This window comes from Lampetra planeri, chromosome 13 (genome assembly GCF_965212315.1).
Source record: "Lampetra planeri chromosome 13, kcLamPlan1.2.h2, whole genome shotgun sequence".
NCBI classification, from domain to species: domain Eukaryota; kingdom Metazoa; phylum Chordata; class Hyperoartia; order Petromyzontiformes; family Petromyzontidae; genus Lampetra; species Lampetra planeri.
The window spans coordinates 411,479-427,743 of NC_136119.1; the positions used below are offsets into that span (position 1 = coordinate 411,479).

Here is a 16,265-nt window from a genome sequence, read left to right on the forward strand (position 1 = left end):
ATTGGAGGGGAGAGCGAAGGGAGAGGCGCGAGAGGGAGAGACGTTAATGAGGGGGAGAGGAGGGAGAGAAAGGGAGGCGCACAGATAGATGCTGAAGGGAGAGCGGGGAGAGAGATACCAGATAGAGAGGGGAGGGAGACGGAGAGAGAGAGAGGCAGGGAGAGAGGCAAACACAAGGGAGAGCGCGGGAGCGGAGGGGGGGGGCAGCGAGAATAGATGATATAGGGAGAGAGGGAGAGACAAGGGGAGAGCGAGGGAGGGCGCCCATTCAAACACAATACGTCAGGGGAAGGCCGGGAGAGCAGAATTGAGAGGGGGAGACACAGGGAGAGAGAGAGAGCGAAGGGAGAGAGCGAGAGATACATAGACAAGGAGGAGCAGGGGGAGCGCGTGAGAGCGACAGGGAGAGTGACACACGCACACAAGGGAAAGGGGAGAGAGAGGGAGGGCGGCGGGGGGGGGCAGAGACACACACGCAGGGGAGCGCAAGGGAGGGGGAGAGAGAGAGAGGCAGGGAGGGAGAAGGAGATACCGGGAGAGCGGCGGAGAGCGTGCGAGGGAGACACAGCGAGAGCGAGCGAGAGAGAAGAATCGAGAGAGGGAGACAGGGGGGGAAAGCGAGCGAGAGAGCGAGCGAGAGAGAGGGGAGAGAGAGAGCGGCGGTGGAGATTGGGGGAGTCGGGCTGCCGGTGGCGAGGCCGCCTCTTCCTTCAGTCACGGAGCGCAGCGCCGACATGGCCACTCTCACGAACGGCGCGCAGCTCCATCACCAGCCGCTCGACGCCGAGCGGGACGGAGGAGGAGGTGGAGGACCCAGGGACGCGCACCCGGGCGCCATGAAACTGTTCGTGGGGCAGATCCCGCGCCACCTGCACGAGCGCGACCTCGCGCCGCTCTTCGAGGAGTTCGGCCGCATCCGCGAGCTCACGGTCCTCAAGGACCGCGTCACGGGCACGCACAAAGGTGGGGACGGGGCGGGGGGGGCTCGGCATCACCACCATCATCAACATCATCACCGGCGGGACCACCATCATCAACATCATCACCGGCAGGACCACCATCATCAACATCATCACCGGCGGGACCACCGTCGTCATCATCAACGATAGCAGCAGCAGCGTGGATAGCACCATCATTCTCATCATCACCAGCAGCACCACCATCAACAGCAGCATCATCACCGGCGGTAGCGGCGGCGGCATCAGCACCACCAGCAGCGTGGACAGCACCATCAGCCTCATCATCATCGGCAGCACCATTATGATGGGCAGCAGCACCATCGTCATGCCTGGCAGCAACAGCGGTAGCAGCAGCAGGCGGCGGCGTCAGCACCACCAGCAGCGTGGACAGCACCGGCAGCATCAGCACCAGCATCAGCACCATCATCGTCATCATTCGTTCCATCATGCCTCGCTCTTTATCTCTCGCCATCCACAATCCTCCCATCATCACCACAATGATGATTTGTCGCTATCCCCCATTATCCCTCATCACGGGCATCATCAGCAGCAGCAGCTTCGTCAACCTAGTTATCATTAGCAGCATCGCGGAGGTCGTTTAGCATGGGCATCACCGATAGAATAGACACCATATAAGCCAGCAGCATGGATACCATCAGAATCAACATCATCAGAGTAATCATTAGGCAGGTCACTATCGTGGGCATCAACACCATCATTAATATCACAGACAGCATAATCATGGACATAATGAGTGTCATCATCGTAATCTTGGACATCATCATAATTAATTATGGGCATCATCGCCATCATCACAGGGATTATCAGGATGATAATTCTATTATCAATGCCACCACCACCATCATCATAAATCATTACGGTCACCGTCAGCACGGGCATCATCAGCAGCACAGACGGCTCCCGCCACATCCGCCACCATAGCCAGAGCCTTCCATTGTCAGGAGCGTGGACCGGGCGACAGAGCTAATAAACACACACACACACATATACACACATCCACACACACACACATACAGACACACATCCACACACGATCCACACACACATCTACACACATCCACACAGACATACATGCACACATCCACACATACGACAAGAACAACAACATCCACACGCATTCACACAGACATACAAAGACACATCCACACACACATACAGACAAAGAGACATCCACACACAAAGACACATCCACACACAAAGACACACACACACATGTCCACTAGCGGGAGCAGCAGCCTGATCATATTCACAGTAGAACTCGCATTGTCTCGTTGTAAATACACGGGTAGAGAGAGGGGAGAGAGAGATTTTGAAAAACAGAACTCGTTAAAGAAAAATAAAATCGCCACCGCAATCTGTTGATGTCCCCTGTTGGCGACTGGCTGGAAGAGAGAGCGGCACAGTGAGAGAGAGATGGGGGGAGCCATGGTGGCCATTGCCACACCATCACCCTCGCAATCCCTCGCCATCGTCATCACCATCATCGCCATCATCATCGCCTCGCTATTCCACACTCTCACCTCGCCGATATGATTACGATTCTTCCTCACACCGTCTGAACATCGCAATGCTCACTCATCATCTCTGCTTCATCGTCGTCGTTGTCATCAACATCCCTCGCCCTGTGCCATCGTCTCTCATCATCCTGGCCAATCCCAAATCATTCCTCATCAGTGCCATCATGAAGATCATTGCGATCATCATCCCAAATCATCATCATCATTATCCCGAACGACTTCTCTTCATCGTTATTCATCATGTCCCCTCATGATTCCTCGTCATCCTTCGCCATCGCTAATCCTCCTCCTCCATCGTCTTCATGAATTGCCATCCATTCCTCATCTTTCCACACCATTGCCACCATCATCATTCCTCGCCAGCCCCCATTATCGCTAATCATCCATCATCAGTCCCCTATCAACCCTCAGCCATTGTCAATCATACCTCACCCCCACCCACCTCACCCCCACCCACCTCACCCCCACCCACCCACCCACCTCACCCCCACCCACCTCACCCCCACCCACCCACCTCACCCCAACCCACCCACCTCACCCCCACCCACCCACCTCACACCAACCCACCACCCCATCTCACTCCCACCCACCCACCCACTCACCCCACCTCACCCCACCTAACCCTACCTCACTCCACCCACTCACTCACACCCACCCACCCACTCACCCCACCTCACTCCACCCACTCCTCACTCCATCCACCCACCACTCACCCACTCACCCCACCTCACCCCACCTCACTCCACCCACTCACTCCCACCCACCCACTCACCCCACCTCACTCCACCCACTCCTCACTCCATCCACCCACCACTCAACCCACCTCAACCCACCTCACCTCACCCCACCTCACTCCACCCACTCACTCACACCCACCCACTCACCCCACCTCACCCCACCTCACTCCACCCACTCCTCATTCCATCCACCCACCCACTCCACCTCACCCTTTCCCCATCCACCTCACCAACTCACCAACTCAGTCACTCACCACAACCTCACCCTCCATGCCCGGCCGAGGAGGATGAGCCGGCGGTGGCGATGGAGAGGCTCGCAGAGTCAAACTGCCGCACGGCGCGGGGCCCACAGAGCCCTGGGAGGGCCAGGGAAGCCGCGCGGTGTCCCACAGGTGGCTCCAGTGGTGGAAGGGGAGGGGGCGAGGTTCCTTCACCTGCGCTCCCCCATTACCTCTGACAGGTGTTTGCGCGGGACCCGGTGGCGGTGGTTGTGGCCGCGTTGCCATAGACACGCTCCGCCGTGCTCACATCTCCCTACAATTGCGAGCCCCTGCGCACCTCGCCCGAGTTCGAGCCGGGGTCGGGGTGGCAGCCGAGGCGGCGCGCGAGCCGCGTGCGCCCCGAAGCGGCGGGGCGGGAATGGTCGCGGGGCTTTTTGGGGGATTTAAACACCGGGCAGCCGCTCGCACAATCGATCGATACGACGACGGCGAAGTGTCAATTAATATTAATTACACTGCCCCCCTCCCTCCTCCTCCTCCTCTTCACCCCCCGCAGCCCCCGTAGCTCCGGTCACGTCAATTACTATCGGGGGGTGAGGACAGAAAGCGGCCTCCACGAGCCGAGATCGCGAGCAGGGCGCTACTCCTCCGATCATTACCGTGGTGGCGATGAATATGAATATTAATGATAATGGCATGATGACAGTGCTGCTGCTGATGATGATGGTAATATTAATGAGATGTTAATGATGGTGGCATTAGGGGAGGGAGTGGGGGGGGTGTGCACCCGGGGCGCGATCATCCGTGACCCCAGAGTAGCGACGCTCAGGCTTTGTCTGTGCTGCCTTTTCTCTCTCTCTCTCTTCTGCTTGTCTCTCTCATCTTATTTCCACCGTCTCCCCCCTCTCGCTCCCTTCTATCTCCACCTCTCCCCTTGCCCATCTCTCTGCCCTCTCGCTCCCTTCTATCTCCACCTCTCCCCTTGCCCATCTCTCTGCCCTCTCGCTCCCTTCTATCTCCACCTCTCCCCTTGCCCATCTCTCTGCCCTCTCGCTCCCTTCTATCTCCACCTCTCCCCTTGCCCATCTCTCTCCCCTCTCACTCCCTTGCCTATCTCTCCCTTCTCGTCAATATTCCTCCTATGCCTCCACCTTATCCTATCTCTGTCTCTCTTCTCTCCCCTCCCTCTCCCTTTTATATTTCCTCTCTTCCTCATCTCCAGCTTCTCTCTCCCTCATTCTGCTGTCTCGAATCTCTCTCTCTCGTCCCCCCCCCCCATCTCTCCCTTGTCTCTCCGCTGCCTCCACGTGCCTCTCTCTTGGTTCCCTCTGCTCTCCCTTCGGCTGCTCTTGCCTCCATTGTCTCTCGCCTCGCTCTCCCTCTCCCTTGCCACTGCGCTCGCCTCTCCACTCGCTCCGCTCGCTCCGCTATCTCCCTTGCTTACCCGCTCTCCCTCCTCTCTTATTATGTCTCCCTCCTCCTCCTGCCCCCTGCTCCCTCCTTGGTTCTTCCTTATCGTCCGCGGTCTCCCCCGCCTCTCTCCCTTGTCTCTCCTCGTCTTTTCCTGCCCAGTCTCTCCTACCCCTTGTCTCTACTCGATTCCTTGTTTCTCTCTCCCCCCATCCCCCCACCTCCCTCCACCTCGCCTCCCCGTGTCTCTTCATTCTCCCATAGTCTCTCCTCTCCTCGCTCCCCATCGTTTACCATCATTTCCTGAATGTCTTTCCCCATCTCCCTTCTCGTCCTCCTTCTGTCCCTCTTGTTCCCCCGCCCTCCCCCCGCCTCTATCTCCCCCCCCCCCCCCCCCGAAGCCACCTGCACCCACCGAGCTCACGTCCACCTCATCATCATCATCATCCTCCTCACTGCCCCTTCATCCCACAGTCTCCTACTCCTCCCCGCTCCACGGGAAAGGCTCGCTGAGTCGTATGAGTGGTTCGGAGGAGAGTCCTGCCACACTGGCGCGTTTGTCCAATTCCGTGCACGGCTGTTTACCTTCGCCACTGGGAGGAAACCGGAGATCCCGGGGGGAGGGAAAAACCAAGCCGCTCAAAGCTCCACCGCACAGATTTATTCAATCCGTCGCTGTACAGCCATCTCATGGCCACCTCACGGCCATAGCTGACGCACAAAGACAACGATTCACCTGTAGAGCCTTTTACAGGCTTTTGGGGCAAGTACTGTCAGCGAGCACCTATTAAGGTCGGAACTGCACACGAGAAATTGGGTGGTGTGGTCGACATCACGCCCGGCCACCTTTGTCTCCCAAGTGCTGATGTTTTACACACCGCACCATAATGCACTAGTTTAGGGCTGAGTAAACCTAGGAGAGTCCCGAAACCGGGTTCAGATATTCGCTGTCATTGTTTTTGGTCGTGAACAGGAATCGAACTCGGGCCGCCAGGTCCATATCACTATGCGCTAACCATTGCGCCACCGCTCCTTAAACAGAGGCAAATTACAAATCTGGCCCAGACCGTTGTCTCCCTGCCCCGCCTCCTCGGACCAAATCGCCGTGGGGCAATCCCTGGCTCGCCCTCTCCGTGGGAGAAGGGGGTGGGGTGAATGGGATTGGGTGGGGGAGGGGGTGGATGGGGTGGGGGGGGAGGATGAATGAAAGGGAGGGGGTGGATGGGTGAGTATGGGGTGGATGAGGAAGTTGGGTGAGGGGGAAGGTGAGTTGGGGGTAGGGGGGTGAGGGGGAGTACGGGGGAGGGGGAGTAGGGGGTGGATGAGCGAGTGAGGGGGAGTAGGGAGTTGGATGGGTGAGGGTGAGCGAGGGAGAGGGTGAGCGAGGGAGAGGGTGAGCGAGAGGGAGGGTGAGTAGGGGGTGGATGAGCGAGTGAGGGGGAGTAGGGAGTTGGATGGGTGAGGGTGAGCGAGGGAGAGGGTGAGCGAGGGAGAGGGTGAGCGAGGGAGAGGGTGAGCGAGAGGGAGGGTGAGCGAGGGAGAGGGTGAGCGAGAGGGAGGGTGAGCGAGGGGTGGATGAGCGAGGGGGGGGGATGTGTGAGTGAGTGAGGGAGGGTGCCTCACGTGCTGTGCGTGGGGGCTGCGTGCTGTCCGCAGGCTGCGCCTTCCTCACGTACTGTGCGCGCGAATCGGCGCTCAAGGCTCAGAGCGCCCTGCACGAGCAGAAGACCCTGCCGGGGGTGAGACGTGCACCCCGCACCCTGCACCACGCACCCTGCACCACGCACCCCCACACGGAGACCCCCACACAGAGACCCCCACACGGAGACCCCCACACGGAGACCCCCACACAGGAGTCCTACAGAATAGTGCCAATCTGCGTTCTCTATGGAGGGGTCCCCAATGAGGGGTACTTAAAAGGGGTCTCCATCTGGGGGTATTTAACCGGGGGGGGGGGGGTTCCATACCGAAGGATCCATTCACAGGGGTCCCTACCAGGCCCCAACACTCGGGCCTCTCTCCCAGGCCTCGCTACCAGGACACCCTCCCTCGCTCCCTAGGGATCTCGCCTCCCCCCGCCTCCCCCCGCCTCCCCCCGCCTACCGGGCCCACGACACAGGGGTCCCTATCCAACACCCCCTACCCGGGACCCTCACCACTTACGCCAGATCCGCTTCCTGGAACCTTCTCTGCAGGTAACTCCGACCCTTCCAGACCCCCCCCCCCACCCCAACGGTGGGTTCTGCACACGGGAGTTTTAGACTTGGGGTTTCTCACTTGAACCCCCTGACCTGGGATCCCTGATCCCGGCGCTTCCCCGGTCCCCTGACCCCCCCTGGGTCCCGGTGCCACTCCCAGATCTCCCTCCCTGTCCCCCCCACCCCCCACCCTGGCTCCCCGCGCCTCCCCCGCGCCTCCCCGGGTCCCGCGCGGCGGGCGTCGCTGTCCGTGGTGCTGAAGCGGCCCCCTCCCTCCATCCCTCCGGCGCGCTCCCGCCCGCTCGCTCGCGCGCTCGCGCGCGCGCGCGGTGGGATGAGTCATCACCCCCCCCTACCCCTCCACCTCCCCCTCCTCGGCCCCCCACTTCCCCCGGCGAATCGATTCTATTTTAAAATCGTCGTCGGCTGGGATCGCCTATTCGATTTCAGAATCGACGGGGGGTTATTTTTTTTCGTGTCCGTTTGATTTTGTTCGTAGTTTGTGGATTCGGTCCTTGGGTTTAACAGTCGATGGGCACAGGGTCCAAAGCGCCAGGCGGCCAGCGACAAACAGCACCGTTCTCGGAGTCGTAATAGATACGAGTGCACGCATTTGTTGAATTGAGCGAGGTTATTATGAAGAAGACGAAACCCAACCTCAACACATTCGCCAATAACACCGTGGTCTTACATTGAAAAATACAACATGCGACGTTTTGGGCAATGAGGCTTCTTCGTGGTATGTTCTGAGTCATATAATATACAACGAAGGACCGAAACGTCGCCTGTTATTTCTAGATATGTATTCGTTCAAAGCCGCAGTGTTATGGACGAATGTGTTGCGTTGTTGTTAAGCGTGCTTGTGCACGACTGCCAACGCAGCATCACCACCAGCAGCAGCAAACAGGTTTCGATTTAAAGCTTTCGTGACTGCAGGGATTCATCTTCTTGGTTCGAGGAGACAGACCATTCAGACTCTGTCTCCTCGACAGACCTGTTCTCCACCTGAGGACGGCTACTTGCGTTGTGGCCGAAACGTCGTGAGAATTATTTTATCATGTTTTGTTTTTATTATTTTATTATTTCCATTCTACGTGACTTTACCGAAAGAACCAAGAAGAGCAAACAGGTTGTTAGTTATTGTGAGAGACAACGAAGGGGAGAGGGAATTACAGAGTGGAGCAGGGCGAGGGGTGAAGCAGAAAAACGAAGTGAGGTGACCTGCAGTGTGGTGGATGGGTAGTGTGATGTAGTGACTTCTAGTGTGGTGGGTGTGATGTAGTGACTTCTAGTGTGGTGGGTGGGTGTGATGTTCTGACCTGCAGTGTGGTGAGTGAGTGTGATGTAGTGACTTCTAGTGTGGTGGGTGGGTGTGATGTTCTGACCTGCAGTGTGGTGAGTGAGTGTGATGTAGTGACTTCTAGTGTGGTGGGTGGGTGTGATGTTCTGACCTGCAGTGTGGTGAGTGAGTGTGATGTAGTGACTTCTAGTGTGGTGGGTGGGTGTGATGTTCTGACCTGCAGTGTGGTGAGTGAGTGTGATGTAGTGACTTCTAGTGTGGTGGGTGGGTGTGATGTTCTGACCTGCAGTGTGGTGAGTGAGTGAGTGTTGTTGTGACCTGCGGTGTGGTGGGTGGGTGTGATGTTCTGACCTGCAGTGTGGTGAGTGAGTGTGTTGTTGTGACTTGCAGTGTGGTGAGTGAGTGTGTTGTTGTGACCTGCGGTGTGGTGAGTGAGTGTGTTGTTGTGACCTGCGGTGTGGTGAGTGAGTGTGTTGTTGTGACCTGCGGTGTGGTGAGGGAGTGTGTTGTTGTGACCTGCAGTGTGGTGAGTGAGTGTGTTGTTGTGACCTGCAGTGTGGTGAGTGAGTGTGTTGTTGTGACCTGCAGTGTGGTGAGTGAGTGTGTTGTTGTGACCTGCAGTGTGGTGAGTGAGTGTGTTGTTGTGACCTGCAGTGTGGTGAGTGAGTGTGTTGTTGTGACCTGCAGTGTGGTGAGTGAGTGTGTTGTTGTGACCTGCAGTGTGGTGAGTGAGTGTGTTGTTGTGACCTGCAGTGTGGTGAGTGAGTGTGTTGTTGTGACCTGCAGTGTGGTGAGTGAGTGTGTTGTTGTGACCTGCAGTGTGGTGAGTGAGTGTGTTGTTGTGACCTGCAGTGTGGTGAGTGAGTGTGTTGTTGTGACCTGCAGTGTGGTGAGTGAGTGAGTGTGTTGTTGTGACCTGCAGTGTGGTGAGGGGGTGAGTGACTGTGTGTGAGTTAGTGAGTGGACGAGTGAGTGAGTTATTGTTGTGGCCTGCAGTTGAGCACGGTGTGGGTGAGACGAGTCGGTGTCTGGCACACCGAGTGTGGGTGAAGGAATCAATGAGTGAAGTTCACGGGGACAGTGGCCGTGGCGGTAGCGATTGAAGAGTCACGTCTAGAATGTGGCTGCCTCTAGCGGCTGCGCGTGCACGACCACGCGGCACGCGCGAAGAGAAGAAGCGCGTACCGTGGGTTTGGAGAATCAATACACATCGACTGGTCTGAGCAGTTACATCCCTCGCGGATAAAGCGATGGACCGAGACCTGAAGTACGAGCCCATGCACTATCCCTCGCCTCTAACACTGAGCTCTATCGTCTAACAATTGCACGGTCCCATAACACTTGCCCTAGCCGCTAGCTCTATCTTCTAATAATAGATCTATCTAACATTATCCCTATCCCATAACACGAGCTCTAACACGCCCACGAGCATATAACTCGATGCCTCGCCTCTAACATTCGCTCAAACCTAACACAATGACCCTCTAGTCTAAGACAGTGACCCCCTAGTCTAAGACAGTGACCCCCTAGTCTAAGACAGTGACCCCCTAGTCTAAGACAGTGACCCCCTAGTCTAAGACAGTGACCCCCTAGTCTAAGACAGTGACCCCCTAGCCTATGACAGTGACCCCCTAGTCTAAGACAGTGACCCCCTAGTCTAAGACAGTGACCCCCTAGTCTAAGACAGTGACCCGCTAGTCTAAGACAGTGACCCCCTAGTCTAAGACAGTGACCCCCTAGTCTAAGACAGTGACCCCCTAGTCTAAGACAGTGACCCCCTAGTCTAAGACAGTGACCCCCTAGTCTAAGACAGTGACCCCCTAGTCTAAGACAGTGACCCCCTAGTCTAAGACAGTGACCCCCTAGTCTAAGACAGTGACCCCCTAGTCTAAGACAGTGACCCCCTAGTCTATGACAGTGAACCCCTAGTCTAAGACAGTGACCCCCTAGCCTATGACGGTGACCCCCTAGTCTAAGACAGTGACCCCCTAGTCTAAGACAGTGACCCCCTAGTCTAAGACAGTGACCCCCTAGCCTATGACAGTGACCCTCTAGTCTAAGACAGTGACACCCTAGTCTAAGACAGTGACCCCCTAGTCTAAGACAGTGACCCCCTAGTCTAAGACAGTGACCCCCTAGTCTAAGACAGTGACCCCCTAGTCTAAGACAGTGACCCCCTAGCCTATGACAGTGACCCCCTAGTCTAAGACAGTGACCCCCTAGTCTAAGACAGTGACCCCCTAGTCTAAGACAGTGACCCGCTAGTCTAAGACAGTGACCCCCTAGTCTAAGACAGTGACCCCCTAGTCTAAGACAGTGACCCCCTAGTCTAAGACAGTGACCCCCTAGTCTAAGACAGTGACCCCCTAGTCTAAGACAGTGACCCCCTAGTCTATGACAGTGAACCCCTAGTCTAAGACAGTGACCCCCTAGCCTATGACAGTGACCCCCTAGTCTAAGACAGTGACCCCCTAGTCTAAGACAGTGACCCCCTAGTCTAAGACAGTGACCCCTAGTCTAAGACAGTGACCCCCTAGTCTATGACAGTGACCTCCTAGTCTAAGACAGTGACCCCCTAGTCTGTGACAGTGACCCCCAAGTCTGTGACAGTGACCCCCTAGTCTGTGACAGTGACCCCCTAGTCTAAGACAGTGACCCCCTAGTCTAAGACAGTGACCCCCTAGTCTATGACAGTGACCCCCTAGTCTAAGACAGTGACCCCCTAGTCTAAGACAGTGACCCTAGTCTAAGACAGTGACCCCCTAGTCTAAGACAGTGACCCCCTAGTCTATGACAGTGACCCCCTAGTCTAAGACAGTAATCTTAGTCTATGACAGTGACCCCCTAGTCTAAGACAGTGACCCCCTAGTCTATGACAGTGACCCCCTAGTCTATGACAGTGACCCCCTAGTCTAAGACAGTGACCCCCTAGTCTAAGACAGTGACCCCCTAGTCTGTGACAGTGACCCCCTAGTCTAAGACAGTGACCCCCTAGTCTAAGACAGTGACCCCCTAGTCTATGACAGTGACCCCCTAGTCTAAGACAGTGACCCCCTAGTCTAAGACAGTGACCCCCTAGTCTAAGACAGTGACCCCCTAGTCTAAGACAGTGACCCCCTAGCCTATGACAGTGACCCCCTCGTCTAAGACAGTGACCCCCTAGTCTAAGACAGTGACCCCCTAATCTAAGACAGTGACCCCCTAATCTAAGACAGTGACCCCTAGTCTAAGACAGTGACCCCCTAGTCTAAGACAGTGACCCCCTAGTCTGTGACAGTGACCCCCTAGTCTAAGACAGTGACCCCCTAGTCTAAGACAGTGACCCCCTAGTCTAAGACAGTGACCCCCTAGTCTAAGACAGTGACCCCCTAGTCTATGACAGTGACCCCCTAGCCTATGACAGTGACCCCCTAGTCTAAGACAGTGACCCCCTAGTCTAAGACAGTGACCCCCTAGTCTAAGACAGTGACCCCTAGTCTAAGACAGTGACCCCCTAGTCTAAGACAGTGACCCCCTAGTCTGTGACAGTGACCCCCTAGTCTGTGACAGTGACCCCCTAGTCTAAGACAGTGACCCCCTAGTCTGTGACAGTGACCCCCTAGTCTAAGACAGTGACCCCCTAGTCTAAGACAGTGACCCCCTAGTCTAAGACAGTGACCCCCTAGTCTAAGACAGTGACCCCCTAGTCTATGACAGTGACCCCCTAGCCTATGACAGTGACCCCCTAGTCTAAGACAGTGACCCCCTAGTCTAAGACAGTGACCCCCTAGTCTAAGACAGTGACCCCCTAGTCTAAGACAGTGACCCCTAGTCTAAGACAGTGACCCCCTAGTCTATGACAGTGACCTCCTAGTCTAAGACAGTGACCCCCTAGTCTGTGACAGTGACCCCCAAGTCTAAGACAGTGACCCCCTAGTCTAAGACAGTGACCCCCTAGTCTAAGACAGTGACCCCCTAGTCTAAGACAGTGACCCCCTAGTCTAAGACAGTGACCCCCTAGTCTATGACAGTGACCCCCTAGTCTATGACAGTGACCCCCTAGTCTAAGACAGTGACCGCCTAGTCTAAGACAGTGACCCCCTAGTCTAAGACAGTGACCGCCTAGTCTAAGACAGTGACCCCCTAGTCTAAGACAGTGACCGCCTAGTCTATGACAGTGACCCCCTAGTCTAAGACAGTGACCGCCTAGTCTAAGACAGTGACCCCCTAGTCTAAGACAGTGACCGCCTAGTCTAAGACAGTGACCCCCTAGTCTAAGACAGTGACCGCCTAGTCTAAGACAGTGACCCCCTAGTCTAAGACAGTGACCGCCTAGTCTAAGACAGTGACCCCCTAGTCTAAGACAGTGACCGCCTAGTCTAAGACAGTGACCCCCTAGTCTAAGACAGTGACCGCCTAGTCTAAGACAGTGACCCCCTAGTCTATGACAGTGACCCCCTAGTCTGTGACAGTGACCCCCTAGTCTAAGACAGTGACCGCCTAGTCTAAGACAGTGACCCTAGTCTAAGACAGTGACCCCCTAGTCTAAGACAGTGACCCCCTAGTCTAAGACAGTGACCCCCTTGTCTAATACAGTGACCCCCTAGTCTATGACAGTGACCCCCTAGTCTAAGACAGTAATCCTAGTCTATGACAGTGACCCCCTAGTCTAAGACAGTGACCCCCTAGTCTATGACAGTGACCCCCTAGTCTATGACAGTGACCCCCTAGTCTATGACAGTGACCCCCTAGTCTAAGACAGTGACCCCCTAGTCTAAGACAGTGACCCCCTAGTCTAAGGCAGTGACCCCCTAGTCTAAGACAGTGACCCCCTAGCCTATGACAGTGACCCCCTCGTCTAAGACAGTGACCCCCTAGTCTAAGACAGTGACCCCCTAGTCTAAGACAGTGACCCCCTAATCTAAGACAGTGACCCCTAGTCTAAGACAGTGACCCCCTAGTCTAAGACAGTGACCCCTAGTCTAAGACAGTGACCACCTAGTCTAAGACAGTGACCCCCTAGTCTAAGACAGTGACCCCCTAGTCTGTGACAGTGACCCCCAAGTCTGTGACAGTGACGCCCTAGTCTAAGACAGTGACCCCCTAGTCTAATACAGTGACCCCCTAGTCTATGACAGTGACCCCCTAGTCTAAGACAGTGACCCCCTAGTCTGAGACAGTGACCCCCTAGTCTAAGACAGTGACCCCCTAGTCTAAGACAGTGACCCCTAGTCTAAGACAGTGACCCCCTAGTCTATGACAGTGACCCCCTAGTCTAAGACAGTAACCCTAGTCTATGACAGTGACCCCCTAGTCTGTGACAGTGACCCCCTAGTCTAACACAGTGACCCCCTAGTCTAAGACAGTGACCCCGGAGTCTATGACAGTGACCCCCTAGTCTATGACAGTGACCCCCTAGTCTAAGACAGTGACCCCGAGACTATGACAGTGACCCCCTAGTCTAAGACAGTGACCCCCTAGTCTAAGACAGTGACCCCCTAGTCTATGACAGTGACCCCCTAGTCTAAGACAGTGACCCCCTAGTCTAAGACAGTGACCCCCTAGCCTATGACAGTGACCCCCTAGTCTAAGACAGTGACCCCCTAGTCTAAGACAGTGACCCCCTAGCCTATGACAGTGACCCCCTAGTCTAAGACAGTGACCCCCTAGTCTATGACAGTGACCCCCTAGCCTATGACAGTGACCCCCTAGTCTAAGACAGTGACCCCCTAGTCTAAGACAGTGACCCCCTAGTCTAAGACAGTGACCCCCTAGTCTAAGACAGTGACCCCCTAGTCTAAGACAGTGACCCCCTAGTCTGTGACAGTGACCCCCTAGTCTGTGACAGTGACCCCCTAGTCTAAGACAGTGACCCCCTAGTCTAAGACAGTGACCCCCTAGTCTGTGACAGTGACCCCCTAGTCTGTGACAGTGACCCCCTAGTCTAAGACAGTGACCCCCTAGTCTAAGACAGTGACCCCCTAGTCTAAGACAGTGACCCCCTAGTCTGTGACAGTGACCCCCTAGTCTAAGACAGTGACCCCCTAGTCTATGACAGTGACCCCCTAGTCTATGACAGTGACCCCCTAGTCTAAGACAGTGACCCCCTAGTCTATGACAGTGACCCCCTAGTCCATGACAGTGACCCCCTAGTCTATGACAGTGACCCCCTAGTCTAAGACAGTGACCCCCTAGTCTAAGACAGTGACCCCCTAGTCTAAGACAGTGACCCCCTAGTCTATGACAGTGACCCCCTAGCCTATGACAGTGACCCCCTAGTCTAAGACAGTGACCCCCTAGTCTAAGACAGTGACCCCCTAGTCTAAGACAGTGACCCCCTAGTCTAAGACAGTGACCCCTAGTCTAAGACAGTGACCCCCTAGTCTATGACAGTGACCTCCTAGTCTAAGACAGTGACCCCCTAGTCTAAGACAGTGACCCCCTAGTCTAAGACAGTGACCCCCTAGTCTAAGACAGTGACCCCCTAGTCTGTGACAGTGACCCCCTAGTCTAAGACAGTGACCCCCTAGTCTATGACAGCGACCCCCTAGTCTATGACAGCGACCCCCTAGTCTATGACAGTGACCCCCTAGTCTAAGACAGTGACCGCCTAGTCTAAGACAGTGACCCCCTAGTCTAAGACAGTGACCGCCTAGTCTAAGACAGTGACCCCCTAGTCTAAGACAGTGACCGCCTAGTCTATGACAGTGACCCCCTAGTCTAAGACAGTGACCGCCTAGTCTAAGACAGTGACCCCCTAGTCTAAGACAGTGACCGCCTAGTCTAAGACAGTGACCCCCTAGTCTAAGACAGTGACCGCCTAGTCTAAGACAGTGACCCCCTAGTCTAAGACAGTGACCGCCTAGTCTAAGACAGTGACCCCCTAGTCTAAGACAGTGACCGCCTAGTCTAAGACAGTGACCGCCTAGTCTATGACAGTGACCCCCTAGTCTAAGACAGTGACCGCCTAGTCTAAGACAGTGACCCCCTAGTCTATGACAGTGACCCCCTAGTCTGTGACAGTGACCCCCTAGTCTAAGACAGTGACCGCCTAGTCTAAGACAGTGACCCTAGTCTAAGACAGTGACCCCCTAGTCTAAGACAGTGACCCCCTAGTCTAAGACAGTGACCCCCTTGTCTAATACAGTGACCCCCTAGTCTATGACAGTGACCCCCTAGTCTAAGACAGTAATCCTAGTCTATGACAGTGACCCCCTAGTCTAAGACAGTGACCCCCTAGTCTATGACAGTGACCCCCTAGTCTATGACAGTGACCCCCTAGTCTATGACAGTGACCCCCTAGTCTAAGACAGTGACCCCCTAGTCTAAGACAGTGACCCCCTAGTCTAAGACAGTGACCCCCTAGTCTAAGACAGTGACCCCCTAGCCTATGACAGTGACCCTCTCGTCTAAGACAGTGACCCCCTAGTCTAAGACAGTGACCCCCTAGTCTAAGACAGTGACCCCCTAATCTAAGACAGTGACCCCTAGTCTAAGACAGTGACCCCCTAGTCTAAGACAGTGACCCCTAGTCTAAGACAGTGACCACCTAGTCTAAGACAGTGACCCCCTAGTCTAAGACAGTGACCCCCTAGTCTGTGACAGTGACCCCCAAGTCTGTGACAGTGACGCCCTAGTCTAAGACAGTGACCCCCTAGTCTAATACAGTGACCCCCTAGTCTATGACAGTGACCCCCTAGTCTAAGACAGTGACCCCCTAGTCTGAGACAGTGACCCCCTAGTCTAAGACAGTGACCCCCTAGTCTAAGACAGTGACCCCTAGTCTAAGACAGTGACCCCCTAGTCTATGACAGTGACCCCCTAGTCTAAGACAGTAACCCTAGTCTATGACAGTGACCCCCTAGTCTGTGACAGTGACCCCCTAGTCTAACACAGTGACCCCCTAGTCTAAGACAGTGACCC

At 55.5% G+C, this 16,265-nt stretch overlaps 1 protein-coding gene across 1 annotated transcript in view; it reads left to right on the plus strand.

Moving 5' to 3' along the window:
* Positions 1-210: 210 nt before the first annotated feature.
* Positions 211-16,265, plus strand: part of LOC144721860 (CUGBP Elav-like family member 3) — a 66,304-nt gene continuing 50,249 nt past the window's right edge. The window contains exons 1-2 of the mRNA XM_078599781.1: positions 211-963; positions 6,522-6,604. Coding sequence (XP_078455907.1) covers positions 735-963; positions 6,522-6,604 — 312 coding nt within the window. The 5' untranslated portion in view covers positions 211-734. The remainder of the gene's footprint in view (positions 964-6,521; positions 6,605-16,265) is intronic.